Source organism: Cicer arietinum, chromosome 6, assembly GCF_000331145.2.
Source record: "Cicer arietinum cultivar CDC Frontier isolate Library 1 chromosome 6, Cicar.CDCFrontier_v2.0, whole genome shotgun sequence".
Classification (NCBI taxonomy): Eukaryota; Viridiplantae; Streptophyta; class Magnoliopsida; order Fabales; family Fabaceae; genus Cicer; species Cicer arietinum.
In genome coordinates, this window is record NC_021165.2 from 56591778 (window position 1) to 56614486 (window position 22709).

The 22709-nt window shown below is 30.3% G+C and overlaps 1 protein-coding gene across 1 annotated transcript; it reads left to right on the plus strand.

Moving 5' to 3' along the window:
- The first annotated feature begins 21646 nt into the window (after positions 1 to 21646).
- On the plus strand, positions 21647 to 22478 carry LOC101501525 (21 kDa protein-like). Its single transcript, XM_004506546.4, has one exon. The coding sequence runs from the start codon at positions 21709 to 21711 to the stop codon at positions 22303 to 22305; it is 597 nt and encodes a 198-aa protein (XP_004506603.1). The 5' UTR covers positions 21647 to 21708; the 3' UTR covers positions 22306 to 22478.
- Positions 22479 to 22709: the final 231 nt, after the last annotated feature.

Sequence of the window (22709 nt, forward strand, 5' to 3'; positions counted from 1 at the left end):
TTCAAAAAGGCATCAACTAAGTCTTTCCAAAAACAAATTCGATTTCGGTCGAGATGCATATACAAACTTAACGATTCCCCACTCAAACTGTCTTGGAAAAAATGAATGAGAAGTTTGTCGTTATGAGTATGAGAAACCATTTTTCTGCAATACATAGTCAGATGATTTTTAGGACATGTGGCGCCTTTGTATTTTTCAAACTCAGGAACCTTGAATTTTGGAGGGATAGTCACATCGGGAACAAAACACATATCAAAAGCGTCGAGACCATAGACATTATTCCCCTCAATTGCTTTTATTCGCTCTTCTAAAACATGGAATTTCTCTTTCGATTGTGTATCACCCTCAACGTGAGGTTGGTGCCAATTCTCGTTAGCATCAAAATGGGGTACTTTGGGATGCATTATATGGAATATTTTATGAGGGTATAGTGTTTTGGGGTGGCACGTAGCCCAAAGGAGATGAGGTTTGTGATTGGTTTAGGTTTTTGTCCGTGGGGTTAATGACTAAATGTGGAGTATAACCAGGTGGGAGACCATATATAGGAAATTGCATTGTTGTTGTACGAAATTGTTGGATAGTCGGGGTAAAGCCTGGTGGGTGAGAAGGAGTGGTTGTTGTTCTACATTTGCAGTTGGAGGATTCCCATCAGTATTCTCCTTCCTTAACAAAACTTGTATAGCTTCTAGGATTTGATAAACCTTGTCATTCAATTGGTTAACATCCGCTCTCATCACTTCTTGGTGTTGCTCAAGTTCTTCCATGATCTTGGTGTGACACCCTAAACCCCAAAATAATATATATAATAAATTATATCATATTCCTAAAAAAAAATTGCAGCGGATAAATAAAAATCTATTCCAAGAAAATAAAAACTTTTATTTTTAATTCGGGTATCACGTTTCTAAACAATAAAAGAACATTTTAAACTTATTTTCTCCATTAAAATAGTGCAATCTCGATAAGCTTGATTTAAGTATAATTACTTGATTTAATATTAAAAATTTACTAGTACTTCTAAGATTTTCATACAAAAATTCTTTTCAAATTAAATAAGTAAAACACAAACTAAAACTCTTATTCCCGGTATCACCTATCAGAGCGAGGTTCCTCCCAAACTTGAACTTCAAGACTCATTAACCTGTAGTGATTGTGATTTCGCAAACGTAGGGCCAAGTTAGTCGAACACAAACAACGAAGGAGGTGAGTTTCGAAATCATGATGATAGTATAATACAAGTAAGAAGAACATGCAAACAATCATAATAGAACCGTATCATTACACAAACATTCCATCAAGAAAATATCACATTAAAAAGTCAATCACTAAAGGAAAATCAACAAATTTCACTATAACATCAAATCGTCTAAGAGAAATTATCACCACACACGATACATATTAATCACAACAAAACAATCACAACAAAATGCAATTCTATGCAGGAGCTTAAACTCTACTTCACAATGTGGTACCATTCTAACTATGAAATACTTGGTTAGGAGGCTTGATACTATGCCACCATCCCGGTGGACGGACAATTCAAATTGGCCCTTTCCTCATAGATCCCCTCAACTCAACTCGAGACACATATATGTGACAGTCGAGGTAAATGTGTGTTACGTGGTAGCTCCCGACATTTAGAGTGCTACCTCCAAGTCACATAGGAATTCCCCGCCCGAATACCTCCAAGGTCTAACAATCTTGCCTTAAGGCTCAGCAGAAGACCGCCACGATCAGCCTCATTCAGTTGTATTTCCCTGGAATCACTAGGCTTGTCAGGCCCTACTTATATGATGACAAAATAATCTTCACTTCACAATTTCTCAATATTTATTTTCTACCCTTGTTGACCTATGATACTCCATTAAGACCATCATCTCAAACATAAATTGGAATCACAATTATTTCACCAACTATCGGGTTACTTCAATATTCTCATCACAAATTCACAACATCAATATCATTAATCATATCTCATCACATAAACTCATCACAAATTTATAACATCGCTATCATCAATCATACATCATCATATAGATTTGTCACAAATTTATAACATCGTTATTATTAATTATACATCATCATAATCACATAAACGTATCGAAATGAATTCGATTTTTATTATCACATCACATAAACATGTCTAATCAAACATATATATAAAATTCATTCAACATCTAATATCACAATAATATCAAATATCACACATTTAATAAAAGTAAATCAAACATCACAATAATATAAATACCACATATTTAACGAAGTTAAATCAATAAACACCTTATAAATATTTCTATTCTATATTTTAATCTCACAATTTTCATATTTTTACATTAATCAGTTTATCACTCACAGGGCTACTTCCGTACGTAGCGAGCCCCAAATTAATCGTTGGGAAATATGATTTTTCCGTTCATCTCAAATTATATTATACTCATGAATTCAAACGCTCTCTCACCCCTTACCTTATTTGGACGCTTTCACACACGAATATGATTCCACAAGCAAACAACCTTTTTTTTTTTTTTTTTTTTACTCTTTGTCCTTCAATCGATCTAACTCGACAATTTATGGGTAAACGTCAAAAATAGATTATGAAAAGACACTCAGAATTCATTTCGAAATTCGGTCAAGGAAACTTACCATAAACCAGAAAACAAATCATTGGATAAAATAGCAATTTTTCACACGATCGTTTTGGCGTTGATTTCACTCAAATCGGACTTACGGTGAAGAAGAACCGTTCAAACTAAGGAATTTTATAAATGGAGAAGTCGGGTATTTTAGAGAGAAATTTGGATGGTTAAAAATCTGAGGAAGTACGTTTATTTGACTACCTAAATAAATAAAACGACATACTGAAATTTGGATGAGAACGGATAAACTTTTTCGGAACAATTATCGATCATCGGTGTCAAATTATAGGTTGTTGTTGTGTTTCTCTTTGGTTTTACGGTTGCCCTTCCAACTCCCCTCACTTTTTTGTTTGTTTTATTTTATTAACAATTAGGGTTCACACATGAGTCAAACTCATTGGTCCCTTTATTTATGTTTTTCTTTTACTATTATTATTTTTATTTTGCTAAAGTAAAATTAATAATTATTTAATCTCCTTTTTAATATTCTTCCAAACACAGTTTTTTTCAAACATTACTAATATTTTATAAATTAGAGTAATTAAAATAATCAATATAAAAAAACATATTACTAATAATCGAGACTCTCACATTCAAAATAATATCTACAATTTTACTTATTTCTCAAAATATTGATATTATAATAATACCAGCATATTAGAAAATAATCAAAATTATAAAATAAATAAATATAACATCAATATTTTATATTAATTACTAAACCATAATAAATATATATATAATCACAATGTCATAACAAGTATATAAAAATGAACGAAATCAAACACAATATCAATTCTATCTCAAGATAATTATTTATCAAAAAATAACCAAAAATAGAAAATATTTATAAATAATTGAAATATAACTACGTGCATACTTAACATTAGTCAAGCGCACATAAAAGTATTATATTAATTGGGTCCACGTATATACACGTAAAATTGCATAAAATCATTTTCTTTAAAATATATATTACACTAAAATACTATTATTTTTTAAAAAATATATCGAATAATAAAATATAATATTTATTATTTATATTGCTCATCTAATCTAGTATTTATAAAACTAGCACATCATAGAAATCACCTATATAACGAAAATTAGTCAGAAAATTTATCATCATATATTCTAAAATAATTTTAACATTAAATTAATTATTTAAAATCATACTTAACTAACATCATAGAAATCACCTATATAACGAAAATTATCCATAAAATTTACGGTGTTACACTTGGAGTTTGTGCGAGTCCGATAAGGGTGTCGGGGAAACAGCTTAACTGATTTTTTCTTTTTTGTTTTTTAAATAAAATTTCTATGAGGATGCATTAAGTATGAATGGAATGAAGATGAAATCAACTAGTTAATTATGTTAGTTGGATGTTGGGGAATCATAAGCCTTATGTAACTAAAAAAAACGAATTATTAGTGAAGAAAATATGGGGATCGAAAATCAAAACAAGAAATCCTTCATTGATGAGAAAAAAAAGTACATCACATTTAAATTAAAAACTATATTGACTATGGGATTTCAATCTTCTATTTTAATAGGACAACCAATCTTCTCCTCCAATTCTTCTACCAAATGTTTGCAATATTCAATGAACATGTAGACTTTTATGATTGTTTGATTAACTAACATTGCCAATTTTGAAAAACAATCTTTCCAATGATTGCCTTCATCTTTCAACTCTTTATAGATCTCATGATTCTTCAACTAACCCAACAACATCATAAAACGATCCACCCAATATATGGTTTCATCATTTAAGTCGTTATAGATCTTTTCTTGGTAATCAATTTAATTCTTCAACACACTAGGAGTCTCCATTTTAGTTCTTAGGGCATCTTGGTGTTTTGAGAGTAATTCTTCAATTTTCTTTTTTGTGTTGCCTCTCATTTTTTATTTGACTCTCGTACTCGGCTACCATCTCTTTAAGTTTCTTCTTTAAATCTTCAAACTCCTTTTTTATGTTCCTCTCAGAGCTTGCTGATTTTGTCCATAATTACTTTCACATATAGGTTTCTTCAATAGCTTCATTCTTTTCTTTCTTTCGTACATCTATCTCTTCATTTGTGTAACACCGCAAATTTTATAATAAATATTTTCATAATGAAATAGGATTTTAGATAATTAATTTGGTTTTAAAACTATTTTAGAATACATGTGGATAAATCTTGTGACTAACTTTTGTTATATGGGAGCTTTCTATGATACGCTAATTTTGTATAAATTCTACTAAATAAGTGATATAAATAATAAATATTTTATTTTATTATTTTATATATTTTATATATTTTTCTATAAATAATAGTATTTTAGTGTACGTATTTTAAAGTATAAGATATTAGATGATTCTACGTCTATATGTGTGTTCGTAGTTAATGTGATAATTTCTCGTATGTTTGACTAATGTTAAGTATGCACATAATTATATTTAATTTTTTTATAAATATATCCTATTTCAATTATTTATTTTACGAATAATTATTTTTAAGTATTAGTAATATTGCTATTGAGTTTCTTTATTTTCATACAATTATTATGGTATGATGATGTATTTTTATGTGATCATTTTGAAAAATGTTATAGTAATACTTATAGTTATTATTTTGAATATGAGAGTTTTGGTTAAAATTAGATTTATCTATGTTAAAGAAAAATAATAGTATGCTAAAATGATTGTTTTGGAGAAAAAGTTTTTAGCGTGGATTAGTAAAATAAATTATTTACTAAGGACTTTTAGAAATACTAAAAAATGAATTTTTGGATCAGACGACTATTTACACCCATTGTTTTCTACATCTGCACATTAAATTGGGCTGGTTCATTACACCCCCATTTCTGCCTCAAACTGGACTCCTCCGTGTTGAACCTTACAGACTGTTTAACTCCTGCACTTCTACATCTGCCATCTACACCCCTCAATTTGCAACTAAAAGCAAAAAGGACAAAAAATAAACAGAACGCAGCAGCCGCAAAGAACACACATCAACATCGTCTTCCTCTCAAATGTGTCCCATCAATTCCTTGCTATTTTCAAACGATCCCAATCTCTATCCCACACAAAATCGGCCACTAAATCCATTTTTGGCATCAATTTTATTGATCGTGACTCCGTTTAATCAAAAACAGCTGCATTTCTTTCCTTGAGCGAGCTGTTTTTGGCCGATTCTGATCACCACATTTGTCGTCTCAAAAAATTGGTATCGTTTTTGGATTCCTCTCGTCAAAAGCTTCAAGAAGCACTACGCATTTGTATTTTTCGGTGAAGTTGGCGTCGAACCCTTCCGGCGCTCTAACGAGTCGAATAATTTATCAGTCAAGTCTCAACAATTTTGTGAACTCGTCGTTTATTTGGATTCGCTCGCTGTACATTGTTGATCTACAATTGTTGTTGAAAATTTACATTGAATTATGTGTTTGAGAAAGCGTCTAAATAAGGTAAGGGGTGAGAGAGCGTTTGAATTCATGAGTATAATATATTGTGAGATGAACGAGAAAACCGTATTTCCCAACGATTCATCTGAGGCTCGCTACGTACGGTAGTAGCCCTTTGAGTGATAAATTAGTTAATATGCAAAATGAAAATTGTGAGATTAAAATTTGGAATAGAAATATTTATAAGGTGTTGATTGATTTAATTTCGTTAAATATGTGATATTTGATATTATTGTGCTATTTAACATTATTGTGATATTTGATATTACTGTGATATTTGATATCATTGTGATATTTGATTTCAAATGATTTTGGTGCATATGTTTGATTAAATGAGTTTATGTGAATGCAGTGTATAATGTAAGTTTATTTGATGATGATGTGTGATTTATGATATAAATTTGTGATAAGTTTATGTGATGATAATGATGATGTTTGATTGATGATAGTGATTCTATAAAATTGTGATGAGTTTATGTGATGAGATATGATTAATGATAGTGATATTGTGAATTTGTGATGAGAATATTGAAGTAACCCCATAGTTGGTGAAATAATTTTGATTTCAATTTGTGTTTGAGATGACGGTCTTAATGGAGTATCATAGGCCAACAAGGGGAGAAAATAAATATTGAGAATTTGTGAAGTGAATATTACTTTGCCATCATATAGGTAGGGCCTGACAAGCCTAGTGATTCCGGGGAAGTACAACTGAATGAGTCTGATCGTGGCGGTCTACTATTGAGCCTTAAGGCAAAATTGTTAGACCTTGGAGGTATTCGGGTGGGGAATTCCTAGGTGACTTGGAGGTAGCACTCCAAATGTTGGGAGCTACCATGCAACACACGTTTACCTCGACTGTCGCGTATATATGTCTCGGGTTGAATTAAGGGGATCTATGAGGACGGGGCCAATTTGAATTGTCTGTCCACCAAGATGGTGGCATAGTATCAAGTCTCCTAACCAAGTACTTCAGATTTATAATGTACCACATTGTGAAGTAGAGTCTAAGCTCATGCATAGCATTGCATTTTCTTGTGATTGTTTTGTTGTGATTAATATGTATTATGTGTGATAATAATTTATGCGATGATTTGATGTTACAGTGAAGTATATTGATTTTCTTTGATTTTAAATATATAATGTGATGTTTTTCCTTGAAGAATATTTGTGTAATGATACGGTTTATTGGTGATTAATTGCGTGTTCCTCTTATTTATATTATACTATCAACATGATTTCAAAACTCACCTCCTTCGTTGTTTGTGTTTGACTAGCTTGACCTTGCGTTTGTGAAATCGCAGTTATTACAGGTTAATGAGTCTCGAAGTTCAAGTTTAGGAGAAACCCCGCTCTGGTAGGTGATACCGGGAATTAAGAGTTGTAATGTGTATTTTACTTATGTTATTACGAATGGCTTTTTATATGAAAACTTAGTACGAGTAAGTCTTGGGAATTAAATCAAGAAATTCTAGTTAAATCAAGTTCATTGATATTGTTCTATTTTAATTGAGGAACAAAGTTGAATTGTTACATGTGTATTTAGAGAAAGGTGATATCCTAAATTAGATATTAATGTTTTTATTCTCTTTAACAGTTTTTCTTTATCCGCTGCAAGTTTTCTTCAAATAAATTAGTATACATTATTATAAATGTTATTAGGGTTTAGGGTGTCACAATTTGCACCTCACAAAAAATCTTGTATGTCAAGTTTATTTTTCTTTTCAATTCTCAACATCTTGTTGTTTATCTGAATGAACTTACTCTTACAGTTTTTTGATCGTAAGTTCTCGTTCTCTTGTGAGACTTTTTCTAACTTTGCTTGTAACTCTTTTTTCTGCTCTTCAAATTTTAAGAATGATGCTTTGAGTTCTTCTATTTCTTCATTGGTAACAAAGGTAGGTTCAGGTATTTCCTGATCATTCGAGGGTGTACTGTGGAAAGGCAGCTTGATTTCTTGGACTCTTTTCTTTACCCATTGTTGATAAGGTTCTTTTGTGCTGCAACATCTGCATTCGAGTACTCTTCCTTTTCTAATTATCATTTCCCAAGCTCGACTTATCCTTCGCAACATTGGTGGGTCTACTATACTCGTATTGAGCAAAACAAAAGCTTCCAACAACTTATCATCTAATTTCTCCAACATAGGGTAGACAAGTTGTCTCGAAGCTGCCGTCATATTGTAATTAATACATCATTTAGTTCCCGTAAGAGGTACATTTGGAAAATCTCTGCATTGAAATATTACTTCATCCACCCTTTATTCTCTATGATACCATAAAATTGTGTCCCCAGTAAAGCTAGCTATACTCTGAGCCCATTCACGATTACTTTTAACTCCAACATGATACCCTTTCTTGAATATATGAGACATGAACCAAGTATACAACACTGGAACACAACACAAAAATTTCCCCCTTTTCTTCTCGTGTCGCATATATAGAGAGTAATATGCATCAGGAAGAACCGTGGGAACTGGATTTTTTTTATTTTTGTTAAAAGCTAAGAAGACATTGATGATGGCAGCAAAATTTACAAAATTATCAAGGTTTGGGAATAAAATAATACCATAGATAATCAGAGCCAAAACATCTATAAAAGTACTCCTTTCTTTTTTAATGGTTAAATCCTGGCACTTTTGCTCTAGATATTTTCTTGAAAAACCATGAATAGCACATTTTTCCCCTTTTGTACTTGCCAACTCTTTTATTTCGATTTTCAACACTTCAGCAATTGCGCCCAAACTTCGTGGTTGCCCAGTATATCGATAAGGATTTCCTTTCTCTAAGGAGTAACCCAATATTCGTTCAAATTCCTCTAATATCGGGGCCAACTGAAAGTTTTTAAGGTTGAAACATCTTAAGAGAGGGTCGTAATACTGAGCCAATGTCGTGAGGGGCCTTGTTTGCACATTTACTGCCAAGAGATTTAGCATCTTCCCATATTTGTGAAAGAAATTATCACATTGTATGGTTTTCATTTGATTGTTGATGTCCCTTAAACTTTTCAAATCAGGTTGCTTCAACTTTAAAAGCAAAGTTTTTCTTTTTTCCGATCCCATTGTCCACTTTAATTTAACACGCGACTAAGGTTTTTATGATTCCCCTACAATCCTGAAAATTAATGCAAAATGCCAATTTATTTTTCAAAAGAAACAATGTCATGAGATATGAATGCAATTATGTAGAATGATTGTTGCGAATATATAAAGTTTGAATAAATGTATGAGGTATTATTTTTTTGCTTATATGGATATTCTTATGATGAAAGGGTCTATTGACTTATGTAGTGAAACTCTCACAATGGTGACTCTATAGTTCTAAACACGGTTCCTAGAGCTAATAATCCTATTTTGGAATATTGCCAACAACAATAGATAAACTATTTGGAGTAACAATACCCTCAACAAGATCAAACTCTAGGTGAGATCTTCATGCTAACCAAACAGGAAGTACATCCAGAAGGCTACCACTACACAATCTCAAAACTAAACTTAAGTTTTGTTCAAATCCGGATATAAGGTTTCACTCATAAGTGTGTGTCTTAGTAAAAGTGTAGGGTGTGGAATAAGTATGATTTAATAACTCCATAATGATAATAAAACATATATACATATTAAATAAATAAATGAATAAAAAATATCTACAAGCTTAAAAAAGATTATAATGTCAACTAATACTTATTAAGAAATGATAAACACATAAAGTAAAAGAAAATTAAAAATAAACAAATATAGAAAAAGTTAAAAATTATGCACAATTAATTTGTTAGGCTTGACTTTCTAAGGGTCCTCAGTGGAGTCGCGTTCTGTCACTGCCTAAAATTTCGAGTGTTTCTTGAATTCAATTGAGTCGCCACCAAAATTTATTTTAAAATAGGGAAAATATTGGGAAACCCCTTAAAAATAGGGGAAAAAATGGTATTTGAAACCAAATTTTGAATTCAGGAGTCGAGTATGCATAGGGAATGTATTAGCACCATCCGTTAAAACACGGTTACCTATAATTAGTTATACAAGATTAATATTAACTTAAGTATATTTATTTCTCCTTATTATTAATTATGAATAACAATTATTTTTAATTTTTTAAATATGATTTTGGAATAAATATGTGCTTAAGAAATAAAGGACAAAAAAATAAATTTATATTAATGTGCTTGAGAAGAATGTTATCTTGCTCCTACGTATCTCCCGGAGCGATGGAAAAATCAAAGCTACGTAGTTCCTGGGTAGAAAATGTGGATGTCTTGGTTGTTTTAAAAGAAAATTTATTTCGTTATAAAAAATTATTTGACAAAAAAATGATTTTGTTTGATTTGAGTAATTATTTTAAAATACGAGTTTTAGGACTATCAAGTTGTACTACTCGTGTCTCCAAAAACTCATAATAAAAAGATGTTTCATCTAGTTAATCATTTTAAGAATATTTTATATTATTTTCAATTTTAAAATTGAGTTTCAAAACCATCAAGTAGTACAACTTGTATCTTAACAACTCAAATATTAAAAAAAAAAATACATCTAATTAATCAAATTTAAAAAGTTCACTTTATATTTATATATTTATTTATAAAAATGAAATTTATAATTATCAAGTTGTATAAATTATGTTATGCTACTTATAGATTAAAATATGTCATTTCTAGTTAACCTTTAATAATAATTTTTATTTATTGATGTGCTTATGAGTTTTAATTTATTAATTTATCTATGAAGATGAGATTTAGAACCGTCAAGTTATCGCAACTTGTGTCCTAATAACTCAAAAATAAAATAAAATAAAAAACGTCACATCTAATAAATTTATAAGTCGATTTTATATTAATTTAATAAATAAATAAAATAAAATAGAAAGAGAGTTTTAGAACTATCAAGTTGTACCACTTGTGTCATAACAATTCAAAGATTCAAAAGATGTCACATCTAATTAATCTTTAATGAAATATTTATTTATATATTTTAATGAAATTTGATTTTTTATTTATGAAACAAATTAATTTTGAAATCATAAAAAAAAAAATTAAAAAAAAAAACCGAAATGGGTTGAACTCTTAAATAAATAAGTTTGTTTTTTTTTTGTGTTTTAGGCCTAAAATATAACCAACAAACAAAAAAAGGTTAAAAAAACCCTAAATAAAACTTCAAGGGAGGTGAGAGGCGGCCACTCTTTTGTTTCCAGAAAAAAAAAAAAAAAAAAAAAAAAAAAAAAAAAAAAAAAAAAAAAAAAAAAAAAAAAAAAAAAAAAAAAAACGAACATTATTGTAGAGAAAGAAGGAAACACGAACAACAGTATTGGAGAGAAAGATAACATAAAAAGAAAGAAAAAGAAGAAAGAAGGGGGAAGAGATAAAAAGGTACAAAGATAAGGCCGCGAGAAGGAGAAAAAACGAGGTGGAGGGTGCGACCGCTCCAAAAGGGCACGGTTGTTATTCCGTCGGAGACGGTGACAGTACAAAGGTTTGAGTTTTCTTCTTTTCTCTATTCTTTTTCGTTTTCTGATAAAAATGGGTTTGAGTATGTTCTTATTTTGTATGTACTGATTTTTTATAGTTTGAAGAAAACATAAGAGAATAAAACAAAACCAAACAAAACAAAAAGAATTGAAGTAGTGATAAAACGGACTCAGATTTTTTTTATTTTATTTTGAAAGGTATAATCATCAAGAATATAAAGTTGTTGCATAAATAATAGAGTTTAGAGATAGTTACCACACACAAATTGGATGTTTGTTTCACTGTTATGATTTGCTCTTCTGATGAGTATTTGCTCTTGTTTTGAATTAGTATATTTTTCTATCAATTATCTCATATTTCAAAACATTCAAATTAAAAACTTTTTTTTTACTGATCTCCCCAAAACTCCTCATCTTTTTGAAAAAACAAGACTCTATTTATAGAGTTTTTTTTAATTGTTCAGTCGCTTTCTTTGTCTGTGTATATGTTTCCAGTTCCTAGTTTGATGTTTCGTTTCTTTTGCTCATCATCTGAGTTTTTTCTGCACATTTGATGCATTCATGGTGTTAGGCTATTTGTTTGTTTTTATCTGATCAATAGCTGAGCTTTGTTATTTGCAGCTTTAATTTGTCTTTTAGTTTTTTTTTTTAACTCAAAAGTTTATCTCTTTGCTATGTATAATGTGTACAATTGCTGACTAATAAAAATTATGTTTTTATTTCTCTAATTAGTTACAACAGGTACAAATGTATCAATGAGCAAAGCTTGTGCATCAATAGCAGAGTCAACATCAGCAGAGCAAGACGCATCAATAGAGAACAAAACAGAGGTATAACAGGTAGGAGCATCTAACTTAATTTGATTTGGTTTGACTTAATTATTATTGTAATTTGATTTGGCTTAATTTTTAAAATTGTAATTTGATTTGGTTTTAAAATTGTAATTTGATTTGGCATTGTAAATTGATGAGACATAATGAGTCTATGTAATTTGATTTGGCTTTAAATTTGACATTGTAAATTGATGAGACATAATGAACCTAATTTATTACTTTTAGCTATATTATTTTTATTTCTTTTTTTATATATATATATATTTTCTTTTTTTTGTATTAATGATTATGAAGACAGAAATCACAAAATTTAATATATTATAATAAAAATAGATATTATTACTTTTCGAATTATTTTTAATAAGTTGAACAAAATTTGAGTACTACAATATAAATTTAAAGTGAGATGATATTATCCTAATTTAAAATGATAACAATTTAAAATTTATTAAATATTTACAAAATAATTTATATTTATTTATCTCTACCAACGTTAGTGGAGATTGATAACGTTTTTTTCTCTATACAAGATAGGGGATAATATTTTTTCTCTCCCATCAAATTCATCTAAAGAAAAAATCATCCAATCAATTCATGAAAACAACAAAAATTCATTTATAGATTGAATTCAATCTATCCATTTGATTTTACGGATAGTTGATGATTCATTTTTGTTCCATATAAATCTATTTGATTGCAGGAAATAAAAAATATCCAACTTCGTTGAGCCTACCCATCAAGTGGTCCTCCTACTATAGATATGCATGCAGTCATATGAGCTAATCATACAGGTAGATATTTTAAAAGCCACCAAAAAATAATCAAACAAAAATCTTAATTTTAACAAGAATCAAACTAGTTTCTCCCATATATGACAAATGGTCAATAATAATGCAAGATCCACAATAGTCTTTAATTTTATCTATTTTAAAAATAAAATTTATTTTGCTCGACTATAAATATAATATTTAATATGATCAATTCAACCACGTGTTAACAAATCATAAATAAAGCTAATTTGGTGATAGTTTTTATAAACTCCTTATTCAAAACACAATATCGATAAAATAAGTATTTTTCATACATGAACACCATATTAAGACGAAAAAACAAAAAATGTATCATTATAATGACGAACAAAACAACACCACACTTAGACGATGAAATCATAAATAAAATATGCAGAAAAAATTAAAACTGTATAAAAAATCACTTATTTTAATAGAAAAAGAAAAAAAAAATAAAATACATTAAATAATTGATTTCAGACAAAAAAAAAATATCTTAAACTACTTTTTTTTTTTTTTTTCTCGATAAATGAAGAAGAGAAAACTCAAGTTTTACTATTAGAGGAGAGAAGCGGCGTTACTTAGACAGGCTTCACCCAAATGAGCAAAATAATTCGAACTTATCGTATCTTAATCTGTTCAAGTTGCGCAAATGTTTGTTTGGTTCACAAAGAGAGCTTCGATTGGCATTGATTAAAAATGTGACGTTCCCGCATCATTTGATTTTGAAATGGAAAGCAAACTCATCTACCCCACCTCAATTACAACTTGAGAGATGATTTTTTATTTTCTCAATCACAACTTGGGAGATGATTTTAACATCATATATCTTCCACATTTCTCTAATTTTTTCCCATGCAAATTGATTATTTATTGTTTGTTTTATAAGCATGTAAACCGATCAGATAGAGGGATTACATTCAACAGCTTACAAACAAACCCCCCATCGTTACCCTAGGTTAGGGTCTAGGGTGTTCAGGCCTAAATTGATAAGAAAAATGTAAATTAATATAAAAAATTAAAAACTACAAAATTGAATTTTATTGACGGTGTTTGAATATTATTTTATAAAAATCACATGGATTTGAATCAAATGTATATCAATTTTAATAGTTATTTATTTTTTATTAGTATTAAATATTGCATTAATATATAAAAAATAATATTACATTAATCTATTATTAGGTAGTATTAATTTTTATTAATAATATTTATTAATTTAACTTAACTTTTTTTTTCTATTGTATATATTTCAAACATAATCCATAAATATTATTTCATAATCTTATTTTTTTAGTATATTAAATGTTATATTTTGTTTCAAATTTGTTTCTTTAACATAACTTTATAATATTAATATTCAATCAATATCTTACAACTATAATTTGGATAATCGAAAATTGATCAAATTTAAACCGCATTTATTTAAATCGAAACAGATTTTTTAAATGTCATCCAAACCATGAGTATTTTAACTTATGGATTGGATGAGTTTTTGCCTCATAACCAATCCAAACCACCCCGCGAACACTTTTACATTAGGTTATGATAATCAGTCAGCATGTAGTCTCCTCTGGTCATTCAGCTCCAAGCATAAAATGAAAGTGTTTACCCTAAAAATAAATTAAGTTGTCATTCGTAACAATATACAACCAAAAAAAGGTGAGTTGATATTCTTGCAGACGAATTGGCCGTTAGTTGAGGCAAAACGATCAAAAACGAGGAAGCCAAATCTTTTTCAATTCCAAATGGTTCTAGGGGAGTCGTAGGAATAATAAAGATAAAAACAGATATGTCGACCTCAACACTCGTTTCCCCATTTTTATACTAAATTATAAATAATGCAACTAAATAATGAGGCGTGTGTGAAGATTGAAACAACATTGTTGAGTGGGGCTATTCAAATTCGAAAAAACTTATTTTTGCAAAGACAATTAATCAAGATATTGATTTGACACTTCAAAAAAAATGATTGATTGATTGATTCAACAATTGAACGTTTATAAATATATGTGACAATTGAATTACAACTCTTAGACAAAAAATCTCTTGTTCCCTAAACACTAAAAAAACCATATTTTCTAAAATATCATTCACAAAAATTCTAAACTAACATTTTCAAATTGAAGACACTTCCTTAATTTTAAAAGCATCTCAATCCTAGAGAAATTACCAATTCTAGTACTTTGAAAAATCCTTTTCAATCCTCTCAGCCCTTTTCATTCCTATCCTTTAATTGTCCAACAATGGAACATCAATTCCAAGAAATGATATCACACATTTGATGTTTATCTATAAACAAAATTAGTCTCACTAAGAAAGAGAATCATATAATATTTTTTATTTTATTTTATCTAGATTGTTTCTTGAAAAGAAGAATAAATGAAAGTCTTTCATTTAAAATAAGGCAACATGATGGTTTAATAAGACATGGTTCAATTATGAAAAGATATAAAAATAAAACTAAAATAATTGAATTTTATTTGATAAAAAAAGATTTTGAAGCTCGTGTAAGTCAACTTACACAGGTGTGAATCAATTCACAAGTACCTCATAAATCCCATATTTCAACCCTAAATTGAATGAGATAACTTATCCTACATATATGTCTATTTATTCAACTTACGAAGAGTTTGGTATGTCGATTCATATAATAGGTGAGTCGACTCACGTGCATAAAAAAATCTTTAACTAGGTTCGGGAAATCTTTAACAAGGTGCAGAGCATATATAAATCGATTTTGTTAATGGATATGGCCTTAAGATTCTATAAGAGGGGTTGGATAGAATCCTAATTGTTTATCAAATATTTTAAGGAAAACGTTAGTTTTATAAAATGTTGTGAGGTTGCTATTTTTATTGGATAGTTCACACATAAAATGACGTACAATTGGAATTAACTAAGATAATGAGTAGACACTTTAAACAAAAAGATACCAATTGATTGATTTAAAAATGGAATCAAGGTTTCAATTTGATTTAGTCAATCAACTTGATCTTATATCACACACTTAGAGCAGTCATTAGTAGCATTGTGATATGAGCGAAAAAACGAGAAAGTTAATCAAACTTTACATCAAACTCTATAATAGTCATGGACCATTACTTCAAAAAAAAGATATCAGCCTCCTTCTTATTTTGAAGATCCACACAAAATAATTTCTCCATTCAATTTTTCTTGAAAGCTTCCTAAATCACCTCAACTTTACGTGATCTCAAACACATTTTAATATTGTCCCACCATGCTTCAGCTTCATTAGTTAGCTTAAAAGTAGCGAATTGAATCTTATGTGCATCAGTGCACTCCATAGTTGTGAAAATCGTGTCAAACATTTCTTAAGGGTCAAAGCTCAAAGCTCCATAATTGAATCTTGTGTGCATTAGTGCACTCCATCTCAAAGCTCCATAAGGGTCAAAAGTTCCTATGAACTCGGTAAGATGACTCCTCTTACATTCAACAAAGGCAGAGTAAGCACATTATATTGATGGGGAATAAATACAAAAACACAATAGCAAGTAATACACATTGAATATAAAATTCTCCCAACTTGCAAGAACTCGTGAGGAGCAAAAACAAATATATTGCAACAAATTAATCAAAATAAAATAGCGTAAAGAACACCGAAATTTTAACGTGGAAAACCCTTCAATGCAAGGGTAAAAATCACAGGTCGTCCAAACCAAAGAAAGAGTTCCACTATAATCAAATAAGGATATAAGATAGTTTCAAAATGATGCACAAAGTGTTCCTACAACCAGCCAAAATAACTAAGCACTAAAGCCTAGAAATGAAAAGCAAAAAGAAGAAAAACATCCAAAAGACCTGCTCCGTTGCGAGCACAATTTCTCCCCCTCCAGACATCTTTTCGTCGATTCGACCGTCGAAAACGAAGACCTGAATATTGCAACCATGATGTCCAAATATTAGTCTGATCCAACGGTTAACGAATGCGCAATTGATTATTTTCTGACACCGATTTAATAAAATCGGTAATAGGATTGACTCTTTTCTTTTCTCTTTTGGTGGTTGTTTTTCCTATCAAAATAGTTTCTCTCTTCCAACTCTAATTAGACCACTCTCCACTTAAATAAGTGAGACACATGGGCTACAATATTTGGGCATTTCTCCACATAGCAAGGGAGCCCAATACCCAACACATCTCTCTCTCACAACTATGTGGAGATAATCGCCAAACTGGCAATATCACAACAAGTTTTAAACTTCCCTCTTAATAATGCTTTAGTAATCATATCAAAACCATTATAATCAGTATAAACTTTAGCTAACTCCAATAACTTAGCTTCCAAAACATCACGTATCCAATGATACCTCACATTAATGTGTTTGGACCTTCTATAAAACGTCGAATTCTTACCAAGATGAATAGCACTTTGACTATCAACAAATAATACATATTTGTCCTGAATAAACCCAAGCTCCTACAAGAATTTTTTCAATCAAATCAACTCTTTGCATGCTTCGGTAATGACAATGAACTCTGCCTCAGTTGTAGACAATGGAACACATTTCTGTAATCTCGAGTGTCAGGCCACATCTCCCTCTGCAAATTTAATCATATAGCCTGAAGTGGACTTCCTTGAGTCAATATCTCCAGCCATATCTAAGTCGGAGTATCCCACTAAAATAGGTTTGTCACCTCCAAAACAAAGCCTCATACATGTAGTACCACGAAGATATCTCAAAATCTATTTTACAGCACTCCAATGCTCTCTACCTGGATTTGACAAAAATCCACTAACTGTACCAACAACATGCGCAATATCTGGTCTTGTACACACCATTGCATACATCAAACTACACACATTATAAGCATAAGGAACTCATTCCATGTCTCTTTTCTCATTTCACTAGAAGGACTTTGTTTAGAACTCAACTTAAAATGAGTAGCAAGAGGAGTACTTACAACCTTGGAGTTTTCCATCTGAAACCTTTGCAACACTCTCTCAATATAGTGTTCTTGTGACATCCAAAGTTTCTTCTCATTTCTGTCACATATGATTCTTATGCCAAGAATTTGTTTAATTGCTTTCATGTCTTTCATGGCAAAAGACTCACCCAACTACTTCTTTAACCTATCAATCTTGGAAATATTTTTTCCAATAATAAGTATGCCATCAACATATAATAACAGGATAATGAAATCATCGTTATAAAATTTTCTAATAAATACACAATGGTCAGAAGTAGTCTTCATGTATACTTGGTCACACATAACAGACTCAAACTTTTTGTACCATTGCCTTGGAGCTTGCTTCAAACCTTATAGACTATTTATTAGTCTACACACATAGTCTTCCCTGCCTTCACCAAGAAAACCATCAGGTTGCTTGATGTAAACCTCTTCCTCCAAATCATCATGAAGGAAAGCCATTTTTACATTCATTTTCTCTACCTCTAAGTCAAGAGTAGCTGCCAAACTCAACACGGTTCTAATTGATGACATTTTTACCACAGGTGAGAAAATCTCAATAAAATCAACACCCTTTCTTTGACGGAAACCTTTCACCACTAAGCTGGCTTTATACCTCAGAGACTTTGAGTTACTCTCAAGTTTCACTCTATAGATCTACCTGTTTTCCAAATCCCTTTTCCCTTTTGGCAACTTCACAAAATTATAAGTGTGATAATAATGCAAGGATTTCATCTCATCATGAATTGCATTCAACCACTTTTGACTTTCTTCACTCTTCCTGGTCTCTCGAAAACACTCAGGTTCCCCTTCATCAGTCAAATTCACATACTCATCATAAACATACCTTGTAAATGGTTGTTTCTTCCTGTTAGACCTCCTGAGTTGGGTTAGAGATGATTCATAGGCATCTCTAAGATTATCATCGTGTAACAACTCATGATCTTCACTATTTAGAATATTTACCTCATCTCTAAGTCGATGATCATCAACACAATTATGTGGCTCATCATTATGAATATTACCATCAGTAGTATCCAAATCAGGAACAAGTGATCGAACTGGATCACCATCAGCTAAGACATTATCTTTCTCAGGTGTAGTCTTATCCACATTATCAATATCTTAATAGTTTGGCCTTCCATGAACACTACCTCACGAATTTTGATAACCTTTTTGTTTATAGGGTCGTACAACTTATAGCCAAATTCATCCTCACAATAACCAATGAAAATACATTGCTTTGACTTTGCATCTAACTTGGATCTTTCATCCTTCGAAACATGCACAAAAGCCTTGCAACTAAAGACTCTCAAGTGATCATACTTGACATTTTGGCCAAACCATATCTTGTTTGGTACCTCACTATTCAAAGCGACAATAGGAATAAGATTAATAACATCCATCGCCGTGTACAATGTCTCACCCCAATAATGTTTAGGCAACTCAGCTTCAGAGAGCATACACCTCACTCTCTCAACAAGTGTTCGATTGACCTCTCTGCTAAACCATTCAACTGAGGAGTTTTAGGAGGAGTTTTTTTTATGTGCTATACCCTGTTGTTTGCAATAGACATCAAAGGATCCATAATATTCACCACCGTTGTTATTACGAACACATTTCAACTTCTTATTTGTCTGTCTCTCAACCAAAGCATGAAATTATTTGAATTTCTCCAGCACTTATTTTTTTGTCTTCAGAACATAAACTCATAGTTTCCCAGACCAGTCGTTAATAAAAGTAACAAAATAAATGACACCACTAAAATATTTTACCTTTAAAGAGCCACAAACGTTAGAATGCACCAACAGAAGCAACTCTGACTTTCTAGAGGGAGGATGTCTTTTGAGGGATACTCTAGTTTGTTTATCAATCATGCAGTGAGAACATTTTCGTGACCTTAACAAACTCTTATCTTTTCACAACAAAAAATCTATTTCCTGAAAAACATATTTGCCTTGTTTTATAAAATAAAGTTCATATCTTCAGTTTTAAAATAATGCATAAAAACATAACTCATTTTTAATTACTTCATTTTGTACAAATTAGTCTTTTTGTTCATCTTAGATTTTTCCTTTTTGTTTTTCTTTTGACATCTTATATAAGTTTAACCATTTTTTTTCTTTCATATTTATATAAATGTTATATATTATATTTTGTCAACATTTCACCTATTGTGAATCATTTATTGATTTCTCATCTTTTTTTGTCTTTTATTTTATTTGAGGACGAATGTCAAATTTGGAGAGTGATGTTGGTTGTGGTATAATACGGTGCATAAATTACAATTTACATATCCTCATTATTGATTAATTGGATTATATGGTGAGAATTTGTTTAAGGTAATCAAAAGAAAAACATGTTCAAGTTTGCTCATAGATTTGTCATAATAGTTTCATAATGCATCAAATTCTTAATATATATTATATTTTGTCAATATTTCACTCTATTATTGTGAATCATTTATTGATTTCTCATCTTTTTTGTCTTTCATTTTATTTGAGGATAAATGTCAAATATATTTTGTTTCTATTAACATTACTAAATCAAACTTATATTTACATGATTTAATAAAAAAATTGATAATTTAAATACTTTAGTTGATTATTTTCATGATTCAATATAACTTTTTTTTAAATATTTGGTTAATTTAATTAAAATCATATGATATTTTTTATTTTAAAAATTTATTGTAAATGTGAATAATAGATACAGCTATATGAACACCTAAGTATCCAAAAAAATATAAATAGGGGTATTATAGTTGTTATCAATGCGGTTACAAATTTAAATATCTTTTTTCTTTTCAAACTACAAATACGGGAGTACTTTACTCCGATCATATCCATTACCATTCCGTTGGAAATTGAAATAGATTGAATGGACCAATAATAATTAATATGGTCTATTATGCTGAAATTGATACGTATGGATTGCTACCATCTTGTGGGGACTGAACCCAAAGCAGTAGAATCACAAACGTGAGGGGAAATACCATTCCATCATCAACTTGGACATGATGTGTTGCACTTATTTGGGCTTGAGGCCCTACTCCCATAAATGTCACTTTTAATTCGAAGAATTGAAGGGAACCAAAAAAACCCCACTAGTCCCAATTATTGGAACAAAGTTAGTTAGTTAGTAGTTCATGTATATTTTATAACGATATAGATAAATCAGATCCTTCCCTCAGATGGCACTTTCCTCATAAAATACCGAACTATTTTAGTTGGGTCACGTTTTGAGATATTTCTCTAAATTATCTTCCAATGAATTTGTATTTTTAATTTAAATTAAGATATTCTCGCACATTTAATAACTTAAATATTTTCTATACAAACATTAAGATTTATTTTTCGAGATAATTAATATCTATTTAAAAACTTAATCTATTTTTTTTTTTCATATACATCAATTTGAGATTGAATTTCCGACAAAGTAATTCGTTTTATAATGATATGTACATAACTAATTAAAAGTTCCACATACCTCAAAAGAATATTAATTAAGAATTAATTCCACAAGATATTTTTGAGCCCTATATATAGTTTACCTTTCTTCCCATTTTTTCTCATCCACCCAAGTCTTAAGTGAGATATAGACTAAGATAAGAAAAACAAATGGAAGTATTTTCTTCAAAGACCCTTCTCATAGTTATTGCCTTTAGTTTGATTATCACAAACTCTTACCAAGCAAATGAAAGACAATACCAACAAGCCAACACATTATTCATTAGAACATCTTGTAGTTCCACAACTTATCCAAGACTTTGCTACGCTTCTCTAGTGAAGCATGCAAATTCCATTCAAACGAATCGCTTTCTTTTAACAGACACGGCCTTGAATGTGACTCTTGCAACGGTTAAATCAACATGGGCTATGATGTCAAGTTTGGCTAAAACCCGGGAGTTGAAGCCAAGAGAGACCGCAGCTATGAAGGATTGCATCGAGCTGCTTAGCGACTCGATCGATGAACTCCGAAAGTCTATCAACGAGATGAGTCGTCTTAGGACATCAAATTTTGAGCTAACAATGAGTGATATACAAACTTGGGTTAGTGCTGCCTTGACGGATCAAAGTACTTGTAGCGACGGATTCGAAGAGATTAATGCAACGGGAGATATTAAGACAATAGTGCAAGTGAAAATTGTGCAAGTGGCACAATTGACTAGCAATGCTTTGGCTTTGATAAATAAGCTAGCCACTTCACATGGTTAAATTGAAAGTTGCTTAATCAAGCTCCACTTTTTGTAGCTTCAAAATTGAAGCATTATTAATGTAATTGGTGATGTTGTTTCAAGTTATGCAGCATCAAGTTGGTGTTCAACTTAAAGTGTGTGAAAGATTGTAAATATGTAGGAATTAGTTGTTGAGAATTTTTTTTAATCGAATATCTTGCATCATGCGTGCGAAAGTACGAACAAAGGTTAATTCTTAAAATTAGGTAGAACTACAATGAGTTTTAATATTGTTGTATTTGCAATGTTAAATTGGAACTTAATATATCTTATTAAGATAGAAGAAACCTGAATTATCTCATATAAGCGCTCTTGAGTTACTAGTTGAGATTTATGTCAAGGTTCACTAAGTGAATTTGGCATTTATGTTGTTTTTTTTAATGA

Coding starts and splice junctions, on each gene's coding strand:
- LOC101501525 (XM_004506546.4), top strand. CDS start 21,709: ATGGAAGTATTTTCTTCAAAGACCCTTCTCATAGTTATTGCCTTTAGT.